Here is a 27000-nt window from a genome sequence, read left to right as displayed (position 1 = left end):
ATCTAATCCAGTTGCTCCCATCTGGGAAATGGTACTGCAGCATAAAAACCAGGACCAACAGGCTCCAGGACAGCTTCTGACTGCTTAACTCACGCTGCTTTGAGTGCATTTCTATGTAACATTGACTGTTCTATTTGTTATAAATTACTGTGATTGCACATTTAGACAGATGTAAAGATTTTTACTCCTCATGTATGTGAAAGATGTAAGAAATAAAGTCATTGTTTTGGCAAACCCAAAAATCTACAGAAAGCTGCACTCTAATCTCAAGTACCTGGGGCCAACTTCTCTCTGTCATCATTGTTTCACCTCCTGCACTGGTAATATACATCACCGCTCCAGTCCTGGGCAAGGGTAGATCAGTTATTGATGCTGACAACTCAGTGTCCACTAACATTTCCTATTGCTGCCCCCCCCAATAAACCTCCTGTGTACAGCCATGAATGACCACCACTAGCAATAGAGCCATCAGCCGTCTGTCTGCCCTCAGCAGCTTTCTAATCTGGTCAGCAGTCAAATCAGAGAGGGCACTGCTGTGGATTTTGCCCGCTTTGAGTGATTCTCACATCTTCCTCTTTTCAGGACATTGAGAGGCCACACCTGTAACAAATCATCTCCTTTACCCTCACACAACTATTCCAGCAATTCCTTGCTAAGTACCCTGGTTGCTGGCAAACAGAGCACATCCTCTGTGACGCCACAGCAGCTATTTTATGAATGCTCTTCCCCCATCTCCGGTCTACCTCACTGGGCCATGAAACTATCGCAGAGAAGGTCGATCCCACCACTACTCCCAAATCTAAAACTTCCTGGTGGGCTGAGCTCCAACCATGAATACACCCCATACACTATTTACCTTCACATAATCCATGGCGGGCTCATCAACTCTCTGAACGACTGTCGTTCTCATTTCCCATTTCTCTCGCCTCCCAAGTCGCTGTGTCACTCCCCCTTTAGATAAGCATTCTCTCTGTTCAGGGCTGGAGTTATATCCTGCACCCTCTAGACCAGACTGTCCCACATATTCCTCGGTCCCACTTTTATCAACTCATGTACATCTTTGGGTGCATCTGGTGAATTTCAATATTTTCCTTGAGATTGTGCCAGAATTCTGCACTCCGGCATGCAACCATTAAGTGAGAGCAGTTCTGACAAAATACTCTGCTGCTTCCCGGGGGCGGGTGAAGTACTTATAGATGGTTGTAATTAAGGTCAAGGGCTGGCTCCAGTCATTAGGGCTCTTGACCTGACCTCAATAGGTGCCATCCCAACAGATGTATCTGGGTACAACTTCTCCCTCAAATATCTCCACACTAATTCCCATGATAAACAAAATATAAATTAGATAAAAACTAAACACTACAAACTACAAACTGCTAAGTATGTACTCAGTATTCTGCCACTTGTATATGTGCGAACTCAATGACTGTTGTATTCCTTTGCATTTAAAACTGTTACACCACTCTACTTTTATATCTACCAGTTCAGCTCTCCACAGTGTTTATGATGGCATGATCCCATCTTTACCAAACCAACAGATATCCAACTCTCCCATTTGGACTGCTGAGATCGCTGGCCACACAATGAGTTACAAATGTATCCCAGACGAGCCCCTAAATGTTGAGACTGTGAGTGAAATAACCAGGAGACACTGAAGCTGGTGATATAGAAGTCTTTATGCAGCACACAAGCAGCCATCATTGTTGAAAACTCTTGGAACAAAGGCCTCTTAAACTCAAAGTAAATCACATTTTTATACCCTGAAGATCAATGCTAACTTAATACATTTTCTTTTTTTTGTAATTTATTTTTTATTGAAGTTCAGCATCAAACATTTCCATAAGATGTATTTCAGATATTGTACATATATATCATATAGTCATATACGCCACTAACTCAACACATTTTCAATAGTTACGATGACATAATTTACTTCAATACAAATGTTTAACTTGAGTTACAATTAATTTGGTGGGAAGAGATAGAAAAGATGGTGCCAGAAGTTTTTACAGACCTGGGCAACTTCTTTCAGTTCGGCCATGAAACAGCTTATTTTTCTTTTCTTATGTCCCTCTTCCTTTCAAGGTGGTTGGAGTCTGTGATCTACAGCGGCAGCTTGAACTATTGTTCCTTACAGGTTCTCCTTCAGACCCAAAAACAAAATAATCTGCAGGTGCTGGGGTCAAAGCAACACTCACAACACGCTGGAGGAACTCAGCAGGTCGGGCAGCATCAGTGGAAACGATGAGTCGACGTCTCGGGCCGGAACCCTTCGTCAGGAACGAAGGGTTCGGGCTGGAAACGTGGACTCATCGTTTCCACTGATGCTGCCCGACCTGCTGAGTTCCTCCAGCGTGTCATGAGTGCTTCTTCAGACCCACCGTGCCACCTGGCATTTCAGTATCTCCAGGTGTGGTCCTGAGGACGACCCAGTTCCTCACCAATGTCACTGACTGAAGCACCGCGCAAGACTGAAACATTGAGACAGCAAGCAGTGCCTGCTGTTGTCAGAAGGCCCCCGCACTCAAGTGATCCTCCCTCTCTCTTTAGATGAGTTGGAGCCAGTTAGTCCTCAAGTTGGGACTGAGAAGCAACACGGCAGATCATAACACCAAAACCGCGAGCTTCTGGCCTCCTGCTTTTGTTTGTTGCAGGAGTGACCTCTCTCTCCCTCGCTAGGGAGAGCCTGTCTGAGATACCAAGTTGTTGGGATGAACTGACTTCAGTTTTTGACTGACTCCAGATACTGGTCTCTTTGGAAGCTTTGCTATTACTTGCATGATGGGGGGAGGCTTTGGGTTTTTCCCCGTTTCATGGATGTCTGTGAAGTGTAAGAATTTCAGGTTGTATACTGTATACATTCTGATATTAAATTGATGCATTCAATATAATTTTCAAACACCCAAATCTTCATACCAACACTCCACACACTGTAGATTGAATGTTAATCCTCACTCTCTCTCATTCATGCATATGCAGACATCTCAAATCAACCAGCATTTCCTGGTTTGCAATCGACCCCAGTCTGCAGCTCCAAGAAGTCCATCATCCTGAGTGGCATTTCAAGTTTAATCTGCAATCCACATTCAAATCTGAAGACTGGATGCTGTTGAAATTAATATTTGCTATTTATCATAACTATACCCTAACAGCACCCACAAGGCAACTATAAGGCACAGAGATCAATTGGTGTTGGCAAGATTTGAAAGAGGTCTCATGGAGCTGCATGGTGAAGGAGGAAGTGGTGCAAGCAAACCATCAGGTGAAGAGACTGGTGCTAAAGTAGATCGAGCTGATCTCCTGTCCAAGAAACTGTCTAAATATGTATAATAAAACATCTCTTTTATGACAAAAAAAAAAGAAAGCAGCTTCACCGGTATCAATGTGCAGCGTAACCATTAGCACCATCCAGTGAGTGAGTGTACATAGTTTGCATGTTTTCCCTATGAATGCATGGGATCATTTCCCCCTCTCGTTTCCTCCAGCATCCCAAGGAATGTGCAGGATCAGTGGTTTGATTGGGCACTGTAAATTGGCTGCTTAATGTTATAAGTGGGTAAACCCTGGGTGGTGGAGAATAAAAAATGGGATTAATGTTGTTGAATCTGTGCATGTGATAGGCTGAAAAGCCTCTACTTGCTGCACAGTATCTCTGTTACTTTAGAAAGCAGTAGAAGCTGAATAGTTTCCAGAGATAGATGAAAGGTTAAGGCTAAAGGTATGATCAGGCCCGATCTGACTGAATGGCAAGCAGGTCTGAGGGCCTGAGTGGCCTAAACCTGCTCCTTAACCCACATCAATGCGAGGGGACCCATGACTATTACACAAGGAACTTAAAGAGACTGCAGATACTGAGCTCCTCCAGCAGCTCATTTCTTGACCCAGAGCTCTCAGTTCCAAAAGGAGACACTTGCAAAATCTGTTTGCTTTCTCTTTTTAATATAAAAACTTTGCAAATCCATTCACATACAAGTACATAACACTGTTTCCTGCAAAATGTCTACTGCTGAGAAGAATCTGCAGAGGCTCCCTAGTGCTTCCCCGGGACACTACCGGAAGGAGGACCCCGTCCTGCCAAAACAGGATATTGGACGCCAAGCTTCACTGAATGAAATGTATATAAAATACCTAACGGTTAAGGAGAGGGTGTATGGTTCTCAAAACAAGGAGAGCAGCCTGTTTCTAAGCTGAGGAGAGGGTTGGGAATACCTCTGGACTTTTTCTCCAGAACAGCTCAGTCATTACGGCGGATTTACATGCCATAATCTAATCCCAGGAGTAAACAGTCACCAACCTCTGCTACGATCTTGTTCCTTCCAGAATATTTTAAAATTCAAATCTATATACATTTTCTTTTCCTGAATCTTCTCATTCCCCCCCACCCCACTACTAAACAATGTCAGAAACCCCAACCCTGCCCAAGAATGAGCAGTGCTATTTGGAAACGAGTCCTTTTACAAAAGCTAAGGCAGGTTATTCTTCACTCTTAAAATTCAGGAAGAACACTTCGTTCAGTCAAATTCAAGACTGAGAACACATCAGCAGATGGTTGTCTAGCTTATCTGTAGGTTCTAATCTTGTTGAAGTTTCTTCTGTTTCAAGGGTGGCCTAAGAAAGAAACACATACCATTAGGCTCGAGGATAACTTACACCCCGTCGTTATAAGACAATTGAATGGCCCTTTAGTATGGACTATTGACCTCACAAAACTATCTCGTCAACACACACAAAATGCTGGAGGAGGCACATCGGGCCAGGCAGAACTTATGAAAAAGAGTATAGTCGACATTTTGGGCAGAGACCCTTCATCAGGACTAGGAAAAAAAGATAAGGAGTCAGGAGGTCGGAGGGTGGGGGTTAGTAAAGAGCTGGGAAGTTGATTGGTGAAAAAGATACAGGCCTCGAGAAGGGGGAATCTGATGGGAGAGGACAGAAGACAATGGAAGAAAGAAAAGGAGGGGCACAAGAGGGAGGCAATGGGCAGGAAAGGAGATAAGATGAAAGAGGGAAAAGGGAAAGGTGGGGGGGGGCAGGTTCACAGGAAGTTCGAGAAATTGGTGTTCATGCCATCAGGTTGGAGGCTACCCAGACGGAATGTAAGGTGCTGCTCCTACAACCTGTGTGTGGTTTTGTTGCAACAGTAGAGGAGGACATGGATGAACATGTCAGAATGGGAATAGGAAGTGTAAGTAAAAAGGGTAGCCACTGGGAGATCCCACGTTTTCTGGCAGATGGAGCGTAAGCTTGGCAAAGCGGGCTCCCAACCTATGTCTCACCGATATGCAGGAGGCCACACTGGGAGCACCCAATGACCCCAACAGACTCACAGGCGAAGTGTTGCATCACCTGGAAAGACTGTTTAGGGTCCTGAATGGTAGTGAGCAAGGGCAGGCATAGCACTTGTTCCACTTACGAGGGTAAGTGCCAGGAGGGAGATCAGTGGGAAGGGACGAATGGACAAGGGAGTTGTGTAGGGAGCGATCCCTGCGGAAAGCAGCAAGTAGAGGACGAGGACGGCGGGCTTGGTGGTGGCATAGCAGCAGTTACAGAGAACTATGTGCTGGACATGGAGGCTGGTGAGGTGGTAGAGGAGGACAAGAGAAACCCTATTTCTGGTAGGGTGGGAGGATGGGGTGAGGGCAGACATGCAGGAAATGGAAGAGATCGGTTGAGGGCAGCGTTGATGGTGGAGGAAGGGAAGCCCCTTTCTTTGAAGGAGGACGACATTTGCTTCATTCTGGAATGAAAAGCCTCATCCTGAGAGCAGATGTGGTGGAGACAGAGGAACTGAGAGAATGGGATGGTGTTTTTACAAGTAATAGAGTTGGAAAGAGGTACAGCTCAGGTAGCTGTGAGAGTCAGTGGGTTTATTATAGACAACAGCAGGTAATAGGCATCAGAGATAAAGCATGGAAGCAAAATCAGGCCATCTGGCCCATCAAGTCAATCATGGCCGATCCTTACCTCCCTCTCCTCAGACCCACTCCCCGGTCCATCCCCGTAACAGTTGATGCCATGTCCAATCAAGAACCTATGCCTGTGGTAAGTAACTCCACAAATTCACCACCCGCTGAAATTCTTCTGCATTTGTTTTAAATGGACATCCCTCTATCCTGAGGCTGTACTCTCTTGTCCTAGACTCCCACACCATGGGAAACATCCTTTCCACAGCTACTTTTTCTAGGCCTTCAACATCCGAGAGACTTGTTGGAAGGAGATAAGCAGGAACATAAAGTCCATAAGACAAGTGGCAGAATTAGGCTATTTGGCCCATCAGGTCTGGCTGATATATTTCCCCTCTCAACCACATTCTCCTTGTAACCTCTGACATTCTTCCTAATCAAGAATCTATCAACCTGTTTTAAATAAACTGAATGACTTGGCCTCTACTGCTAACTGTTCCAATTAATTCCACTGATTCATCATTCTCTGACTAAACCAATTCCTCATCTCTGTTCTACATGGACGTCCTTCTATTCAGATGCTGTGCCCTCTGGTTCCAGACTCACCCACCATACTATAGCAAACATCCCCTCCATCTTCACTCTATCTAGGCCTTTCAATATTCAATAGGTTTCAATGAGACGCCCCCTCCCACCCCCACCGTTCTTCTAAACTCCAGCAAGTACAGGCCCAGAGCCATCAAACACTCCTCATATTTCAACCATCTCCAGGACCATTCTCCTGAACCTCCTCTGGACCAGAATCAACTTCAATATGGCACCACCATGCCTTCATTTCCAGAGGCAGAGAAAGACAGGTCAACAGATGGTAGCGTGAGTCAGAGGCAGCCCAGGTAAATCAGAGAGCAGGAGATTGTGCCCACAGTGATCAAACTGCTGCATTTGAGTGATACTGCCCCACCTGTAGACTCCAACCACTACGGCATGATCTCGCTCATAGGGCTCCAAAGTCAGCTGCTCCTGTGGCTTCATATTCTCTTGTTGCATCTTCTTCACCTCTGACGCAAACACAGCCTCGGGCGCTGCTGTGGAGTCGATGCAGTTTGCCTGAAAAGAGGGGACAGGAAGTGAGGTTAACAGTGAAATAGGGCCAACCACATGTTTGCTCACAACCCTCCAGCACCAAGGGCAGTCCAAACTGGACATGATGGTGCTGAAGGGGTGCCTTCCTAGATCAGTGCTCTCGTAAAGCCACAGAATAAAGCGAGCGGCAAATGCATTGTCCATTATCTGACCAAAGGCAGCAAGGGATGGAGGCAAAGGCCCATCTTGCAAAAGAGTGGGAAAGTTCAAGGGAAACACCCAGTAAGCAGAGACTTCAAAGTGCAGAGCCCTGTGTACGAAAGCCGACCTCACCACCCACTGAAACCCCTCCCACAACCCATGGACACTCTCCCTTATCACTAACTCTCCCCTCAGCCACTGAAACCCATCCCACAGCTTACAGACTCCCTCCCAATCGCAGCATTCCTATGAAACAAACACGCCTGGCTAGGAACTTCAGAGGATGGAACTAAGAGGGGTGGAAGGAGACAAACCCCTCCCCACTTCGCCAACACACGGACAATATTAGAAAGTCACATGGTCTCTGTCACACCCGCCATCTCACCTTAATAGATATGACGAAGTGGCCGCCGACTTTGAGGAAATGGTGGGCATTGATGGCCACGATCCTGCACTGGTCTGGCTGCGCGACATCGGCAAAGATGACATCCACCATCCCTGGGGGACAGAGAGGAAGACTTTAATGAAAATCCCTGAAGATATCCTGGATAGTCTGTGGAGGTGAACACAGCCGAAGCAGGGTCCCGGTCGCCTCAGAGGCAAGTGGGGAATAGGTTCACCAGGCTGGGCTAACCTTAAGACAAGAATGTGGAACAGTCTAGCACAGTGGAGGCCCTTCATCCCAGGATGTTGTGCTGTCCTTTTAACCAACTGAAAGATCAATCTAATCCTTCCCTCCCATAACCCTCCATTTTTCTTTCATCCATGTGCCTATCTAAGAGTATTTTGAATGTCCCTAATGTATGTGCCTCTATCACAATCCCTGGCAGTGCATTCCACACACTCACCTCTGTGTAAAGAGCTAACCTCTGGTATCTCTCCTATACTTCCCTCCAATCACCTTAAAAGCATACCTTCTGGTATTGGACACTGGTGCCCTGGGAAAAAGGCGCTGGCTGCCCCTTCTAAGCCTCTTATCATTTTACATGCCTCTATCAAGTTGTCTCTCATCCTCCTTCACTCCAAAGAGAAAAGTCCCAGCTCACTCTACCTATCCTCATAAGACATGCTTTCTAATCCTGATACAGGTTGAGTAGCCCTTATCTGAAATGCTTGGGCCAGAAGAGTTTGGTTTTAGAATATATAATGAGATAGCCTGGGATCACCATCATTTCTGACTAAAATTTGAGCTATTCGTAAGCAGTATTTTTCTTACACTTGTTCTTTACACATATGTACTGATGCAGTCATTCAGTGTGTTAGATTTTCATCAGCAATTTTACACTTTAATCCACTCTAATTTTTCTTGTAGTTTAACTTTCCTATACTTACTTATAATTTTTATATAATTATCTATATACACGTGAATTTACTAATAATTGTAGTATAGCTGATTCTGTATTGTCCAGAAGGTCTGTTTTTTTTTTTCGCAACAGGTATGCCACTTGAACCTAGCCACTTCATAGGTTACATCTTCTCACTGGAATGTGTTCCAACTATTCTGAGTAAGAGATAACCACAAATTCCTTTCATCTTTTCTTTGTCCTTGTAACACTTAATAATACAGCCATAACCAAGTTTTTTTGCCTCATTCTTGACTTCTGAACAACCACTATCTGACATGGTGCGATCAGCAAGAGACATGGGCCAATCAGGCTTACCCAGGAGCATGCGGTACTTGTGGGGGTGTCGGGCGTCCTCAATGATGGGGATGATGTTTGTCCTCTTTTTGGCCACATTGATGAGGTCCCGGCCCGAGCGGTGGGAGAACTCAACGGCATAGACCAGGCCATCCTGCAAGGTGACGGGAGAGTCAGAAAGGATAACCTGAGGGGTGGGGGTGGGGGGGTAAACAAGCACTTCACTCCCTCCCACACTCCCCACTATCACCACTGCGCCCTGTCATTCAGTAAGATCCTCCCACCTGCCCCATTCCTTTTCCCACACAGACAAGACACTCTGCCATGCACACACCCAATGACTGGAGCTCTACTGCTTAAGAGTCATAGTCATGGACCATTCTACACAGAAATGGGCTCTTCAGCCCATCTAATCCATGTCAGACTTGTCTTGTGCCTGGCCTTCCATACAGATCCCATTCATATATCATTACAAAGTTAAATTTGAACCCGCATTCACCACTTCTGCTGGCAGCTCATTTCACTCTCTCACCACCCAGAGTGAAAGAAGCTCCCCAGAGATTCCCCTTAAATATTTCACCTCTCACCCTAAACCTATGGCCTCTAGTTCCGATCTCACTATGTTAAACTGATCTAAATTTCTGGGGTGGGGGGGTGGGGAGAAAGAGAAGGAAGGGGTGAAGTGGTGTAGGATTTCATAGGTCCATTGCTCTCAGATGATCCTCACCTCCGCTAGTAATGGATGACTCCTTTAATCTTAGGCCATGCTCCCCACTAGTTCTAGTTACCCCTCCAAAGGGGAACACCTCTGTATCTACCCTGAGCATCTCAAATGAAAAGCATTAAAATAAAAATGGTTAAATGTCAGGCTCTCTGAGCACTTTTGGACTATGAAAGCTTATTCGTAAGGCCAGTGATGTTGTGGGGATGGAACTGGACTCTCTCACGGTGGTGTCTGAAAAGAGGATGCTGTCCAACTTGCATGTCATCTTGGTCAATGTCTCCCATCCACTACATAATGGACTGGGTGGGCACAGGAGTACATTCAGCCAGAGACTCATTCCACCGAGATGCAACACAGAGCGTCATAGGAAGTCATTCCTGCCTGTGGCCATCAAACTTTACAACTCCTCCCTTGGAGGGTCAGACACCCTGTGCTGATAGGCTGGTCCTGGACTTATTTCATAATTTACTGGCATAATTTACATATTACTATTTAACTACTTATGGTTCTATGACTATTTAATATTTATGGTGCAACTGTAACGAAAACTAATTTCCCCCTGAATTAATAAAGTATGACTATGACTAACTCACCCCCCATTCCTGAGAACGGGACCAACCATTCTACATAAAACAGCAACACACATCAAAGTTGCTGGTGAACGCAGCAGGCCAAGCAGCATCTATAGGAAGAGGCGCAGTCGAGGTTTCAGGCCGAGACCTACATAAAACAGCCTAGTTACCCCACCAGTCAACCCCGACCCTTCGCTGCAGCTCCTCCACAACACCCCTTCTTGTACCAGCTAGCTGTCCTTCATAAAACGGGCCTCAATCTTCCCCAAACTCACAACATTCCCTTTCCTGAAGCTGATTCACAATCCTGTACTGAAGTCAGACTACCCACACCTTTAACCAGATCAAGGACTGGGGTTGGGTAGAAAAAGGCCCCTCAGTTCAAGGAGCCCATGCCAGCCATCAGACACCCATTTAAACCAATCCCATCTTAATCTCATCAATTCCACACACACACAGGGGACAATTCACAGTGGCCGACATACCCGTGACCCCGCATGTCTTTTTATTTTGGGCTGTGGGAGTAAACTGGAGCACCCAAGGGGTCATAGGGGTACAAACTCCCAACTCTACACAATACACACAAGCATACTGACCCTTACTAGGAGAATTTTCCCCCACCCCAAGCACGGACGCACATACATACACAGAGCAGTGATCGGCATCAAACCCGGTTCTCTGGAGTTGGGGGTAGTGACCCTACCCACTGAACTACTGTACCAGCTTCCGATAAACACCCCCCGCCTCACATAGCACCCCCATGAACTGACGGATCAGTGAAACTCACCGGCCCCACAATGTCCGACACATGGGAGACGGTGGTGCCGGAAGCCGCCCCCAGGTACAGAACCTTGGCATTGGGCTTAATGTGGATCTGGTCGATACCTCCGAGGATGGCCGCTGCCAGCTTCGACCGGAAGGGGTTCCAGGCCCTGTACTCGATCTTCTGCTCAGCCTCCTGGTATGGTGGTGGTGGGGGAGAAAGAACGTCAAGAGCAGTCAGCTCATTGCCACACCAGCCTCCTGCCATCTTGGCTCCATGCACCCTCGGAACACCACTTGACCCAGCTCACATCCTCCATCCCCAATTTTCGAGCACCCAAAAAGCTATGGATCACAGCCTCAGGTATGTCCTGAGGATTCTGGAAATTTTGTAATCGGGGTGACAAACCTTTTTTTAGAGCATGTGCTCAAATTGGCAATAAGCTTCTGAAATATTCACTTGTAATTTCGAGCAGAGAAAATAATCAATGATCTACAATAAGTAGTTACGGACATTTTTTAAGGAAAAAGGATGAGGTCCATTGCTCATTTTCAAGTAGTTATTGTTGTACCATTACTAAAAGTATAACTGAGACAGACTGAAATAAATGAAGTAGTTTAGAAAACCTGTTCAACACTTAATATTAACCTTTAAAAACATTAAAAATATCATTTCTATATCAACACACATAAAATGCTGGAGGAATTCAGTAGATCATGCAACATCCATGGAAATAAATACAGTCAACATTTCAGGCCAAGGCCCTTTCTCAGGACTGAAAGAGGGGAAGATGCCAGAATAAAATGGTGGGGTGTGGGCTGGGGAAGAGGAAGGAGGCTAGCTAGGTGAAGCCAGCTTATTGGGAAGGTAAAGGGCTGGAAAAGGGGACGAAGGGGGAAGTGATAGCAGGCGAGAAGCAGTAAAAGGCCAGGGCGGAGAATAGAAGACGAGGGGAGGGGGAAAATCTATCGTAAGGAAAAAAAATCGATATCTATGCCATCAGCATGCAGGCTATCCAGATGGAATATAAGGTGTTGCTCTTCCACCGAGAGTGGCATTTTAAATATCACTAATGTATCTACCTCTACCACTACCCCTGGCAGCATGTTCCACACACGCACCACTTGTGGAAAGGAAAACTTAAACTGACACCCTCCCCATACTTTCTCCCAATCACCTCAAAATTATACATTAGCCATTTCTATACAGGGAAAAGGGCGCTGGATATCCATTATCTATGGCTCTCATCATCTTGAATACCTCTATCAAGTCACCTCTCATCCTCCTCCTCTCTAAAGAATAAAGCCCTAGCTCGATTAACCTATTCTCATAAAACATGCTCTCTAATCCAGGCAGCATCTTGGTAGATCTCACTAACAGCCAGAACATGTGCTATTGGTAGTGGACCAGGACACTGAAGGATGAGCACGTTTCAAGCCTCTGGGCATCAACATCTCAGAGGACCTATCCTGGGCCTGGCATGCAGATACAACCACGAAGAAAGTCCACCAATGGTTCCACTTTCTTAGAAGCTTAATGAGATTCGGAAACAAGGACTCTTACAAATTCCTACAGATATACAGTGGAGAGCATTCTGATTGGTTGTATCACTACCTGATACGGAGGTACCAATGCTCAGGATGGAGAGGGGCTGCAGATGCTCTCCATCACAAACACAACCCTCCCCATCATCAAGGACATCTTCAAGAGGTGGTGATTCATCACCATGCAGGACACGTGCTCTTCCTGTTAGTGCCATCAGGGAGGAGGTACTGAAGACTCATACCCCAACATTCAATAACAGCTTCCTTCCTTCTGCCATCAGGTTCTTGAACTGCCATGAAAAACCACCTCAGTCTTAACCTCTCTTTCTGTATTTCTCAACTTGTACTGCATCTACAGATGTCGTTAATCTATTGCCATGTAGGTTATGTATAACTTATGTCAATTTAAGCTTATGTTGATTTACATCTGTCACGTCTGCAATGGACAGCTGCTGCAAGCACCTCTCATGGCATTTATACCCATGTAAATTGGACGATAGACCTGAGCATGGAACTTGGTCTGTGGTGGGTTCAATTGTAATACTGAAATGAGGATCGGACAGGGACACAGACTTTATTTTTTTATTTAGGGATACAGCCCTTCTGGCCCAACAAGCCACACCGCCCAGCAACCCACCTATTTAACGCCAGCCTAATCACAGGACAATTTACAGTAACCAATTAACCTACTGACTGGTATGTCTTTGGACTGTCGGAGGAAACCAGAGCATCCAGAGAAAGCCCACGCGCTTACAGGAAGAGTGTCCAAACTCCTTACAGAGGAGTCCGGAATTGAACCCCGAACTCTGACGCCCCCAGCGGTAATACTCTCACTCAGCGTTATGCTACTGCAGCCGAAGATGGGACCTGGCAGATCAAATGGGCCAAAGGGTCTGTTTCTGTGCTGCAGTGATCAATGACTCTGTAACATCTTCCTTCTGGGGCTAGATTCCAACCCCAGGCCTGGAGAGGCTGCAGAGGAGGTTCAACAGGCTGTTGCCTTGATTTGGTAAGCGACACAACATTCCAGGTTGAATTTCTTCACTTCATCTGCCCATTGGAGTGTCATCAGGGAACATTAACTTCCACTTTTCTCTCTCCCCATACCTAACCTCCAATGTTCCTTTACTGCTCATCTTCCTGGCAGCTGCCTCACGCCCCAAACACTCACTCTGGGCCAGGGTGGGAAAGGGCAACTCACCTCCACACCAATCCGTTTTTCCCCGTACACCGACTCCCCAGGGACCATGTTCCTCGTCACGAGAGCGTCCTCTTTCCCTCGACAAATGAAGACACCTAAGAAGAGAGGGCCAGTTAGCCAGTGTCTGAAGATTGCCCTTCTGGCAAGAGGGTTGGGTCTGAAACGAAAGCAAGTCTTGGTACAATCGGGCAAGGTGTAGATGAGGCAGCCCCTGAAGTATTGGAAACAGATTTGGTCCCCTTATCGAATAAAGGATATAGAATTGGTTTATTATTGTCACATGTACCAAGATACAGTGAAAAGTCTGTCTTGCATACTGATCATACAGATCAGATTATTACACAGGACACTGAGGTATTGTAACTTATAGTAATGCATTGCACTATACTGTTGTTACATAACAAATTTCACGACAAATGTCGGTGACAATAAACATGATTCTGACTCTGCTAACAGCACAGTAAAGCTGTCCTTGAGCCTGGTGGTATGTATTTTCAGGCTTTTGTATCTTCTGCTCAATGGCATGGGGAGAACAGAGAATACCAAGGTGGGTGGGGTCTTTGATTATGCTGAATCCTTTACTGAGGTAACGAGAAGTCTAGATGGAGTCTATGGAAGGGAGTTTGGTTTCTATTATGCACATACCAAGCTGTGAGGCATCTGAATTTGATGTTTTCCACGCAGAATGGAGAATAAAGAATAAAATGTAATAGGTAAACAAGCACTGCCCTTTCTCTGTAACTGTTATACTTTATTCTGCATTCTGTTATTGATTTACCTTGTGGGAAATGTAATTGGTGGAAATGTACGGAATTCACAACCACCAACAATGGGTTCACTTAGAAGCTGGTCTGACGTGATGGTGTAATTACGTAAAGGAATTTTAGCAGTCTTTGTGCTCAAGCTTTGGAGTGGAATAAATGTGTTGTTTTATTTGTGAATCACGTTGTTTCATTTGTGAAAATCTACCTTGGTGACCCCATGTTCTAGGATGATTCTAGAGTTATTGAGCATGTCAGCCAACGCAGTCGCTTTTAAATAACTGGAGATCTGGGAGCAAATTGACATGGCTTGGTTTGTACAAGCTGAGACCCAATTCGTGCTGTGAGAAATCACCACCAATAACACCAAATTCTACTACGCGGTAGCATCGCTCAGAAACTCCACGGCTGTGAGAGTCTACTAGAACACCTGCTTGAACACAACAAATACTGATTGCTGAAAACTCACCTTTTACAGAGTCTAAGCATGCCAAACAGTTGCCTCCGTGCCTGGCCTCGGCAATGCTAGGCCGTCAGAGCTAATGGACCACATGCTGTCTGTCTGGGAAATCATAATCCTTGCTTTATTTTTAAACAATTCTTCATGCAGCAAATGCCTGATAGTCTACACCTAACTAGACAGTGGTGCATCATTCCTTCCCCTTTCAATAAGTCCAGTCAACAAGGTCCCCAACTTAAGGACACCTGTGGCTGCGAAACAGATGACTCCAGGCCTGTGTATTTAACCACACTCACTTTGGTACGAATGCTAGGAAATGCCGGCTGACTTGCAACTTCAACACTGACAGCGCATCGGGACATCAGAGGTCTGAGAACACTGTGGATTCAAGCTGCCAGAGTCGTCTACTGCTCGTTGTAGACACCCTTTCAGGGCAATGCTTCCTGTGAGACACAGGTGCTCAAGTGAGTGTGCTGCCAGCATCGCCTATTCACGAGAAGGCAAAGAGTGACGAAACCTCACTGGAGGCCGCCAATGGCAGCAGGATCTAGACCTACGAAACACGACAGTTAATGCCCTGTTTCAGTGGGCAATGTCACACGTGCAGCTCCGTCCAGGCCAAAGTGGCTAGACCTCTGCTCAGTGCAGATTTCCCGTGTGCCCAAGGACTGTTAGCTGATCTTAAGAACTGCCGGCGTGTGGACTTCAAGGACTTTGGGCTGTTACCCTGCTCCCCCAGTAAGTTCCCCACAATGACTCTGTCGAGCGCATTCACTACGTGATTTTACTCGACTGCTGGACGAATCCCCAAACCTCACCAAGCCCACTTTCTCCACTACGGTCATAGAACATGGGGATCAAGCACCACATTTCTACAAATGGCCCGTCAATCCATGCCCCCATACGTAGACCGGACCCAGGAAAGCTGGCAACTGTGAAGGCCGAGCTTACCAACATCGAAAGACGGCATTGTACACCAGTCCAATAGCTCATAGGCTTCGCCCCTCCTTATGGTCCAATGGTGGTTGCCAACTATGTGGTGGTTACTGACAACTGAATGAAACCACCACCCCCGATTGTTACCCAGTGCCCCACATCCAAGACTTCTCAGCATGTTTAGCCAGAAAGTTAATTTTTTCCCAAAGTTGATTTAGTTATGTGCTCCCAACGGGTGCCTGTGTGCTCGGAGGACATTCCCAAAATGGCCACAATGCCGGTATAAGTGAATTTGGAGGGGTGGGGGGTGGGGTTGCCTGTGTAATGTAATTGTTGGAAACATTCAGAACTCACAATCACCGACACTGGGTTGGGGTTCACTTTAAGAGGCTGGTCTGATGTGATGAAGGAATTTCGTAAAGGGCTTTTAGGCATGCTTTGTATTCAGATTTTGGAGTGGAATAAATGTGTTATTATTGTTTTCTTAAGCCTCATGTAGTTTTATTTGCCAAAACCTATAACCTTGTTCTATCTCAATGCACCGTGTAATGATCCGATCTGTACGAACAGTGTGCATGACAAACTTTTGACTCTATCTCAGTACACGTGACAACAATAAAAAAAACATCCACCTACCCAGAGACCAACCAGTGCTACTCACCTTCATGCCTGTGCGGTTCGACCGTCACTTTTGATCCGCCGCGGAATCCGCCCCTCCGACCTCCACGACCTCCTCCACGCCCCCGACCACCTGTTGAGAAGGAGAAACAATGGGGCTGGGTGGGTGTTCAGTACACAACAGCCCATTCCAGTGGGGATCTCCTTGCCCCACACTCTTCCTTCTCAACTCCTCCTATCTTTGAGGATATAACGAGCAGAGTGGATAGAGGGAAACAGGCAGACATTATTCACTTGGATATCCAGAAGGCGTTTGATAAGGTGCCGCATAAAAGACTTGTCCTTAAGATAAGGATGCATAGAACTTGGGGTGATGTATTGGCATGGATATAGGATTGGTTGACTAATAGGAAGCAGAGAGTTGGGTACATGGGTGCTACTCTGGTTGTCAATCAGTGGTGAGTGGTGTGCTACAGGGGTCAGTGCTGGGCTCGCAACTGTTCATGATATACATTAACGATCTGGAAGAGGGAACCGAGTGTTGTGTATCTAAGTTTGCTGATGATACTGCATTGAGTGGAAAAGCAAATTGTGCAGAAGATATGGAAAGTCTGCAGAGAGATATAGAAAGGTTAAATGAGTGTGCAAGGGTCTGGAGTACAATGTTGGTAAATGCAAGGTCATCCACTTTGGAAGGAAAAAATAAAAGAAGAAATTATTATTTAAATGGTAAAAAATTGCATCAGGCTGCTGTGCAGAGGGACTTGGGAGTGCTTGTGCAGGAATCACAGAAGGTTGTTTTGCAGATGCAGCAGGCCATCAAGAAGGCAAATGGAATGTTGGCCTCGTTCATTGCTAGAGGGATTGAATTTAAGAGCAGGGAGGTTATGCTGCAACTGTACAGAGTACTTGTGAGGCCGCACCTCGAGTACTGCGTGCAGTTCTGGTCTCCTTACTTGAGGAAGGATATACTGGCTTTGGAGGTGGTGCAGAGGAGGCTCACTAGGTTGATTCCAGAGATGAAGGGATTAGACTATGAGGAGTGATTGAGTCACCTTGTACTTGCTGGATATCAGAAGAATGAGAAGAGATCTTATAGAAATAAATAAAATTATTAAAAGGAATAGATAAGATAGAGGCAGGAAAGTTGTTTCCACTGGTAGGTGAGTCTAGAACTAGGGTACACAGCCTCAAGATTCGGGGGGAGTAGATTTAGGATGGAGATGAGAAGGAACTGCTTTTCCCAGGAGCAGTGGAGGCTACCTCAGTAAATATATTTAAGACAAGATTTTTGCAGAGTAGGGGAATTAAGGGTTATGCGGAAAAGGCGGGTAGGTGGAGATGAGTCCATGGTCAGATCAGCCATGAGCTTATTGAATGGTGGAGCAGGCTTGACGAGCCAGATGGCCGACTCCTGCTCCTATTTCTCATCTTCTTATGTAAAACCCACTGTAACCAGGGAAACTCCATTGGAAATGGGTTGGAGGGAATGAGGCAATTTGCCCTAAGTAAGTTTGAAGGGGGAGGGTGTGATAGTTGTTAGCTTTAAATTCTTGGCATTAAGATCTCAGTTGACCTTCCCGGGACCAGCAGCAAGATGCAATCATAAGGAAGGTGTGCAAGCATCTTTACCCTCATAATTTTCATAGAGACAAGGACTCTCATTTGGAGATAGGTCAACACACACACACATACAGAGCTGGAGGTCAGAATTGAACCAGGTTCACTGGAATTGTAAGACAGAGGCACTATTACCCACACTCCCAGCACAGACCAGCAGGTTCTGGGGCTGGTGGGCAGTAGCTCACTCACAGAGAATTCACCCAAGCATTGGAAATACTGCAGAGAGAAAGGGCAGAAGGAAAAGTTGATTTATAGATGACACTTACCTCGGCCTCCTCGGTCACCAAATCCGCCTCGTCCTCCTCCTCTCCCTCCCCGGTCACTGAATCCACCTCTCCCACCGAAACCGCCCCTACCACCGCGGTCTCCGAAACCGCCCCGGCCTCCGCGGTCTCCGAAACCGCCCCGGCCTCCGCGGTCTCCGAAACCGCCCCGGCCACCGAAACCGCCTCTTCCTCCCCGCGGTGAAAATCCTGAAAGAACAGAACACAACGGGTGGGGGAAGCAGTGGGTGAGTAAAAAAAAAGGCTGCTGGAAATCCCACTGACGCTCCTCAGCATGGGACATCCCAAACTCTCTCACATCACAGCGCCCGAAACAGGGTGGAAGCTTTATGCATAGAACGACCCAAGTGACAGTAAAATTACAGAGCAGGGGAGCAGGAAATACTGGGCAGGCACCAGGGAACAACAAAAGACACCATTTCAGGTTTCATTGACAGATCTTTAACAGGTGGGGACTTCACCTGTCGGCGAGGAGGCACACAGGAGAGCCACGCTCAGTTCTGCTGTCCCCCTTCCCCCCTTCGCAGCAGAGATGTAGTTCAACTGGGAAGAACTCAGAGGAGATTGACAAGGACGTTGCCAGGACTCAAAGGCCTCAGTTATAGGGAGAGGTCAGCCAAACTAGGTCTTTATTCCTTTACGTAGAAGATGGATGGGGCCCTATGAGACATAGACCATTAAATCCAATGCTTTTGAAACAGCTCCTTCCCTTCTGCTATTAGATTTCTAAACAGTCCATGAACACTACCTCACTATTTCCCTTTTGCAAATATTTAAAGTTCAAATTTATTATCAAATTATGAGTCTGTCAGCATATGCTACCCTGAGATTCATTTTCTTGCAGGCATTCATGGCAGGACAAAAATACAGTATCAATTAAAAACTAAACACAAAGACTGACAAACAACTAATAATAAGACAAACTGTGCAACTACAAAAAAAGCACAATAATAAATAAATAATACTGAGAACAGGAGTTGCTGAGTCCTTGAGTGTCAGTCCATAGGAAATGGGATCAGTTCAGCATTGAGGGGAGTGAAGTTACCCACGCTGGGCCGGGGGTAATAACTGCTCCTGAACCTGTTGGCATGGGACCCAAGGCTCCTGTACCCCCTTCCCAATGCCAGCTGTGAAAAGAGAGCATTGCCTGGATGGTGGGGTCCTTGATGATGGATTCTGCCTTCATGTGGCAGCATTCCTTGTAAATGTACTGCATTTTTTTTTGCACTTAAATTGACTTTTGTATGTCTTGCACTGTACAACTGACACAAAACAACAAAGTTCATGACATAGGTCAGTGGTAATAAACGTGATTCTGATACAAAGTAGGTGTTAAGAGTCTTTTCCCCCAGAGTAGAGGAGACGAAAACTAAGTTTGGGGTGAGAGCTTGGGGGTTCCTCCCATTGCCTTCCCTCTTCCCACTCCCTCCCATCTGTAAGCTGCCTCCCTCTCCCTTTTCCTTCCCTCCTCTTGCCTTACTTCCCCCTCTCTTTTTCTCCCTCACCCCCTCCCAATTGCTACCCTTTGAAGCCACTCCACAAGATATTGGGACTACTTTTTGTGCAGTTCTGGCTGCCCAGATATAGCAATGATGTCCTTAAACTGGAGCGGGAACAGGAAAGATTCATAAGGATGTCACCAGCACTGGAGGGCTTGAGTTACAAGGAGAGACTGGATAGGCTGGGACTGTTTTCCCCAGAGTGAAGGAGGCGGAGGAGTGAACTTATAGAGGTTTATAAAAAAATGAGAGGTGTACATAAACTGGATGGTAAAAGTCTTCTCCCCAGGATAGTTGAGTTTTGTAATAGATAAGAGGTTTAGGGTGAGTGAGATTTAAGAGACCTGAGGAGGAACTTCCTTACACAGAGGGTGCTCCATATATGGATCAAGCTGTCCGAGGAAGTGGGTGAGGCGGGTACAACAGTATCATTTAAAAAGCACTTGGATAGGTACATGGAGGGGAGGGTTTGAAGGGATATGGGCTGAATGCAGGAAATTGGGACCAGCCGGGTAGCACCATGGTAGCATGAAGTGTTTGGGCCAAAGGACCCTTTTCATTACTCTTTCTCCCAAGACGCTTCCTGACCTGCCGAGTATCCCCTCCACTGTGCTCTTTTGCGGTACGTTCCAGTTTAACAATTGTCAGGTATATTCTCTTGAAAGACTCAAGAGGGGGACAGGCAGCCCCCGAGAGTCACGGCCCAAACAACTGCTCCCCACCCGAATTTTCTCAAAGGTAGGAAAGGAGAACAAGTACGCGGGAAAGAGTCGCAGGAACCGAGGGTGACAGGAGAGCTGGCGGGCATGGGGGAAATGAAGGAGTGAGCATCACCTCATCTCCAGCCAGGTTTCGATTGCTATGGATCAGGGGGAGAGAAGGGAATTGGATTGGTTTATTATCACATGTACAGTGAAAAGTCTGTCTTGCATACTGTTCATACAGATCAGATCGTTAGACAGTGCACTGAGGTAGAACAAGGGAAAACAACAACAGAATGCAGAATAAAGTGGAACAGCTAGAGAAAGTGCAATGCAGACAGACAGGCAGCAAATTTGTAGCAAGGTCAAAAGTCCACCTTATTGCAGGTAAGATCACGGGGAAGGAAGTTGAAATGGTCTGTTACTGGGATCTCAGGGTGGTCACTGAGGGCAGTGGGATATTAGTGCATAAAGATGAACTAGTAGAGTGGATAGGGGAGAACCAGTGGATGTGGTATATTTGGATTTTCAAAAGGCTTTTGACAAGGTCCCACACAGGAGATTAGTGTGCAAACTTAAAGCACACGGTATTGGGGGTAAGGTATTGGTGTGGGTGGAGAATTGGTTAGCAGACAGGAAGCAAAGAGTGGGAATAAACGGGACCTTTTCAGAATGGCAGGCGGTGATTAGTGGGGTACCGCAAGGCTCAGTGCTGGGACCCCAGTTGTTTACAATATATATATAATGACTTGGATGAGGGAATTAAATGCAGCATCTCCAAGTTTGCGGATGACACGAAGTTGGGTGGCAGTGTTAGCAGTGAGGAGGATGCTAAGAGGATGCAGGGTGACTTGGATAGGTTGGGTGAGTGGGCAAACTCATGGTAGATGCAATTTAATGTGGATAAATGTGAAGTTATCCACTTTGGTGGCAAAAATAGGAAAACAGATTATTATCTGAATGGTGGCCGATTAGGAAAAGGGGAGGTGCAACGAGACCTGGGTGTCATTATACACCAGTCATTGAAAGTGGGCATGCAGGTACAGCAGGCAGTGAAAAAGGCGAATGGTATGCTGGCATTTATAGCGAGAGGATTCGAGTACAGGAGCAGGGAGGTACTACTGCAGTTGTACAAGGCCTTGGTGAGACCACACCTGGAGTATTGTGTGCAGTTTTGGTCCCCTAATCTGAGGAAAGACATCTTTGCCATAGAGGGAGTACAAAGAAGGTTCACCAGATTGATTCCTGGGATGGCAGGACTTTCATATGAAGAAAGACTGGATGAACTGGGCTTGTACTCGTTGGAATTTAGAAGATTGAGGGGGGATCTGATTGAAACGTATAAGATCCTAAAGGGATTGGACAGGCTAGATGCAGGAAGGTTGTTCCCGATGTTGGGGAAGTCCAGAACGAGGGGTCACAGTCTGAGGATAGAGGGGAAGCCTTTTAGGACCGAGATGAGGAAAAACTTCTTCACACAGAGAGTGGTGAATCTGTGGAATTCTCTGCCACAGGAAACTGTTGAGGCCAGTTCATTGGCTATGTTTAAGAGGGGGTTACAGGGGTCAGGGGGTATGGAGGGAAGGCTGGGGCGGGGTTCTGAGTTGGATGATCAGCCATGATCATAATAAATGGCGGTGCAGGCTCGAAGGGCCGAATGGCCTACTCCTGCACCTATTTTCTATGTTTCTATGTTTCTATACAAGGTAAAACAATAACACTTTATTCTGCATTCTGTATCACCTGCAGAGAAAGATGCAGTGCAGGTAAACAATGAGGTACAAGATCACGGTGAGGTAGATTGTGAAGTTAAAGGTCCATCTTATCGCACTAGGGAGCGTTCAAGAGTGTTATAACAGTGGGGCAGTCGCCATCCTTGAGCCTGGTGGTACCTGTTTTCAGGTTTTTGTATCGTCTGCTCAATGTTGACACTAAAATGCCCCTTTCACACCCGGCAGAAGATAACTGCAGCCCATAAACCCATCCCGCAGGTAATGGAGTCAAAGAGCACTACAGCACAGACAGGCCCTTCAACCCATCTAGACTGTGCCTGCTTGTATTTACCCTCTCCTATCTACAACCCTCATAATTGTGTAAGATCTGTGTAACTCTGTAAGATCTCCACTCATTCATCTATGCTCCAGGAAATAAAGTCCTAACCTATTCAACCTTTTCATTACAAGTCAGCTCAGCAACATTCTTGTAAATTCTCTGCAATCTTTTAATCTTATTTACATCTTTCCTGTAGGCAGGTGATCAGAACTGTACACAATACTCCAAATTTGACCTCACCAATGCCTAAAGATTTTAAAGATTAGCATTATTTGTCAGATGTACAGTGAAACGACTAACAAGGTCAGAGGATGTGCTGGTTGGAGGCAAGTCTCACCAAGCTTCTGGTGGCGACACAGTTTACCCACAGTTTACTAACCTGTACCACCTTGGAACGTGGGAGCATCCAAAGGAAACCCACACCGTCACAGGGACAACGTACCAACTCCTTACATACAGCAATGAGAACTGAACCCTGATCTTACAGGTGGCACTGTAAAGTGTTAAACTAACCACCTCACTGCTGTGCCCGATGAAGACCAATGTACCAAAAGCTCTCTTTACAATGCAATGCTCTGACAAACACTCCTCCATAGGCTGGAGCTGCTTCGGCCTATGGTCAGGCCACACTTAGATCCCCTCCAGTTCGCCTACCAGCCCCAACTAGGAGTTGAGGATGCCATCGTCTACCTGCTGAACCGTGTCTACGCCCACCTGGACAAGCCAGCGAGCACTGTGAGGGTCATGTTTTTTGACTTCTCCAGTGCGTTCAACACCATCCGCCCTGCTCTGCTGGGGGAGAAGCTGACAGCGATGCAGGTGGATGCTTCCCTGGTGTCATGGATTCTTGATTACCTGACTGGCAGACCACAGTACGTGTGCTTGCAACACTGTGTGTCCGACAGAGTGATCAGCAGCACTGGGGTTCCACAGGGGACCGTCTTGTCTCCCTTTCTCTTCACCATTTACACCTCGGACTTCCAACTACTGCACAGGAGTCTTGTCATCTTTAGAAGTTTTCTGATGACTCTGCCATAGTTGGATGCATCAGCAAGGGAGATGAGGCTGAGGACAGGGCTACGGTAGGAAACTTTGTCACATGGTGTGAGCAGAATTATCTGCAGCTTAATGTGAAAAAGACTAAGGAACTGGTGGTAGACCTGAGGAGAGCTAAGGTACTGGTGACCCTTATTTCCCGCCAGGGGGTCAGTGTGGACATGGTGGAGGATTACAAATACCTAGGGATACGAATTGACAATAAACTGGACTGGTCAAAGAACACTGAGGCTGTCTACAAGAAGGGTCGGAGCCGTCTCTATTTCCTGAGGAGACTGAGGTCCTTTAACATCTGCCGGACGATGCTGAGGATGTTCTACGAGTCTGTGGTGGCCAGTGCTATCATGTTTGCTGTTGTGTGCTGGGGCTGCAGGCTGAGGGTAGCAGACACCAACAGAATCAACAACCTCATCCGTAAGGCCGGTGATGTTGTGGGGATGGAACTGGACTCTCTGACGGTGGTGTCTGAAAAGAGAATGCTGTCCAAGTTGCATGCCATCTTGGACAATGTCTCCCATCCACTACATAATGTACTGGGTTGGGCACAGGAGTACATTCAGCCAGAGACTCATTCCACCGAGATGCAACACAGAGCGTCATAGGAAGTCATTCCTGCCTGTGGCCATCAAACTTTACAACTCCCCCCTTGGAGGGGCAGACACCCTGAGCCAATAGGCTGGTCCTGGACTTATTTCATAATTTACATATTACTATTTAACTATTTATGGTTCTATTACTATTTATTATTTATGGTGCAACTGTAATGAAAACCAATTTCCCCCGGGATCAGTAAGGATATGTCCAGCAACATCCAGAGGTCAGACACTTGTCTCCCACCAGGACTTGTGTGCAGATGGGATTAACGTGAGCATGTGTAGACATGATAGCTGCAAAGGCTTGTTCCTCTACTGTCGCATTCTACAACAAGAGCACTATGTATACCATAAGACCAGAACCTCCACTTGGCCCATCAAGTCTGCTCTGCCATTCCATCATGGCAGATTATCCCCCTCAACCCCATTCTCCTGCCTTCTCCCCAGAACCTTTGACACCCTGACTAATCAAGAACCAATTAACCCCCACTTTAAATATACCCTATGACTTGGCCTCCACAGTCATCTGTGGCAATGAATTCAACAGATTCACCACCCTCTGGTTAGAGAAATTCTTCATCTATTCCCTATATTCTGAGGCTGTGCCCTCCAGGCCTAAACTCCCACACTATAGGAAATATCTTCTCCACATCCACTCTACCTAGGCCTTTCAATATTCTACAGGTTTCATCATTCTTCTAAACTCCAGCGAATACAGAACCTGAGCCATCAAGCAGTCCCCTAGGGAGAATGTTTCAGCTGGCTGAGGAACTGAGGGTCCTGGTCTCAGAACAAGGGGTTGAGCCAAGACCAGGACAACAGGCTCAAGGGACCAGCAGCCAAGTCTCGAAGTGGGGTCTCAACCCAGAACGTCAATTCCTTTCGGTGCTGCTCAACCTGCTGAGTTTCCTCAGCTATTTGCACAAAGTCTCAGCGTCTGTAATCTCTCTCTATTATTACGACCCACGACCCTTGGGAAACCTCTCCAACTCTTGCCAAAGTGGGCAGGGAATGACTTAATTCCACCCACAGCTCCGCGACACCGTCCCATCAAACAGTCAGAGACGGCGTGTGACAGACAGGAGGGGGCTGCACACAGTGAAGCTTTCTCTCGTCTGCACCACTCCCATCACACATTCCCGGGTCAGACACAGAATGAAATTCCTCTACACTGATCCCTCACACACTCCCAGGGTCAAACACAGTGAAGCTCCCTCCACACCATCCCATCACACACTCCCGGGATCAGACACAGTGAAGCTCCCTCCACACCATCCCATCACACACTCTCGTGGTCAGACAGTGAAACTCCCTCCACGCTGTCCCATCACACACTCCCGGGATCAGACACAGAGTGAAACTCCCTCCACACTGACCCATCACACACTCCCGGGGTCAGACACAGTGAAGCTCCCTCCACACCATCCCATCACACACTCTCGTGGTCAGACACAGAGTGAAACTCCCTCCACGCTGTCCCATCACACACTCCCGGGGTCAGACACAGAGTGAATCTCCCTCCACACTGTCCCATCACACACTCCCGGGGTCAGACACAGGGTTAAACTCCCTCCACACTGTCCCATCACACACTCCCGGGGTCAGACACAGGGTTAAACTCCCTCCACACTGTCCCATCACACACTCCCGGGGTCAGACACAGAGTGAATCTCCCTCCACACTGTCCCATCACACACTCCCGGGGTCAGACACAGGGTTAAACTCCCTCCACACTGTCCCATCACACACTCCCGGGGTCAGACACAGGGTTAAACTCCCTCCACACTGTCCCATCACACACTCCCAGGGTCAGACACAGAGTGAAGCTCCCTCCACACCATCCCATCACACACTCCTGGGGTCAGACACAGGGTTAAACTCCCTCCACACTGTCCCATCACACACTCCCGGGGTCAGGCACATTATGAATCTCCTTCTGTCTACACCACCCCACCACACACTTTCGGGGTAAGACAAACTCCCACCACACCTTCCCGGGACAAGCGGCCTAGACCCAGCCTGAACCTGGGGGATTGAGTTACGAATGCAGCCGTGACCCTCTTCTCCCACTCGCCCCTTCAAGTTCCTCACCCGGCTTCATAGTACTGTCGATACCGCCTCTTGCTCTGTCCCCACTGATGGACGTCTGACTCCCAATCCGAACCGAACCGCCCGCTGCCGCCAGATAGACCCGTCTCCAACACGCGGCCGGTCGCTTCCACCGCTAGATTCCGGGACCTCCGGCCACAGCGCCGCCCGCCGCCGGGAAGGGTAACTGGGGGTCTCCTACCGTTGACTCACTCTTGCAGGTCGGGAGGCGGGTAGCAGCGCTACCATCCTCCCAACTGGCTTGGAGGAGGTACTGCACCGACCTCGGCGCAGCGCCGCCATGCTCCTCGTTGGACGGGAGAAGCGGCACAGCGCCACCTCTCGGACAGGAGGAGGGATTGCACGCGGTGCAAAACGCCCCTCCCCCGCCTTCTGGCTGGACAGGTTCGATGAGGTAGTCCAAGGCATGACTTTGCAAAATCTAGTGTGCAGGTGGTACATAGTTAGGAAAGTTACTGAGTTGTAGGGTGGAGAGCATGCCGACAAATTCTATCACAGTCCCAAATTCAAAGACGAATTTATAGCCAGACGCACGAATCCATGTATGCGCTGTGCTATGAAAATCGTATTTGCCGCAGCATCACTGGCACATAGCTTCAGAACACTATATTCACAAGATAAACATAAATTAAACAGAAATCATACACAATTGTTAAAAGAAAAAGCACAGGACAAAA

General features: G+C 47.1%; 1 protein-coding gene across 1 annotated transcript; it reads right to left on the bottom strand.

Moving 5' to 3' along the window:
* Positions 1–1742: 1742 nt before the first annotated feature.
* On the bottom strand, positions 1743–26443 carry fbl (fibrillarin). Its single transcript, XM_063038931.1, has 9 exons — positions 26306–26443; positions 18296–18502; positions 16450–16539; positions 13632–13726; positions 10911–11081; positions 8849–8981; positions 7573–7685; positions 6865–7010; positions 1743–4608 (listed from the first exon to the last, which is right to left on the bottom strand). The coding sequence occupies exons 1-9, from the start codon at positions 26313–26315 to the stop codon at positions 4572–4574; spliced, it is 1002 nt and encodes a 333-aa protein (XP_062895001.1). The 5' UTR covers positions 26316–26443; the 3' UTR covers positions 1743–4571.
* Positions 26444–27000: the final 557 nt, after the last annotated feature.

The sequence above is a fragment of the Mobula hypostoma genome (assembly GCF_963921235.1).
Source record: "Mobula hypostoma chromosome 8 unlocalized genomic scaffold, sMobHyp1.1 SUPER_8_unloc_1, whole genome shotgun sequence".
NCBI lineage: Eukaryota > Metazoa > Chordata > Chondrichthyes > Myliobatiformes > Myliobatidae > Mobula > Mobula hypostoma.
Note: the sequence above shows the minus strand (reverse complement) of the source record. Positions and strands in the feature narration are given on the sequence as shown.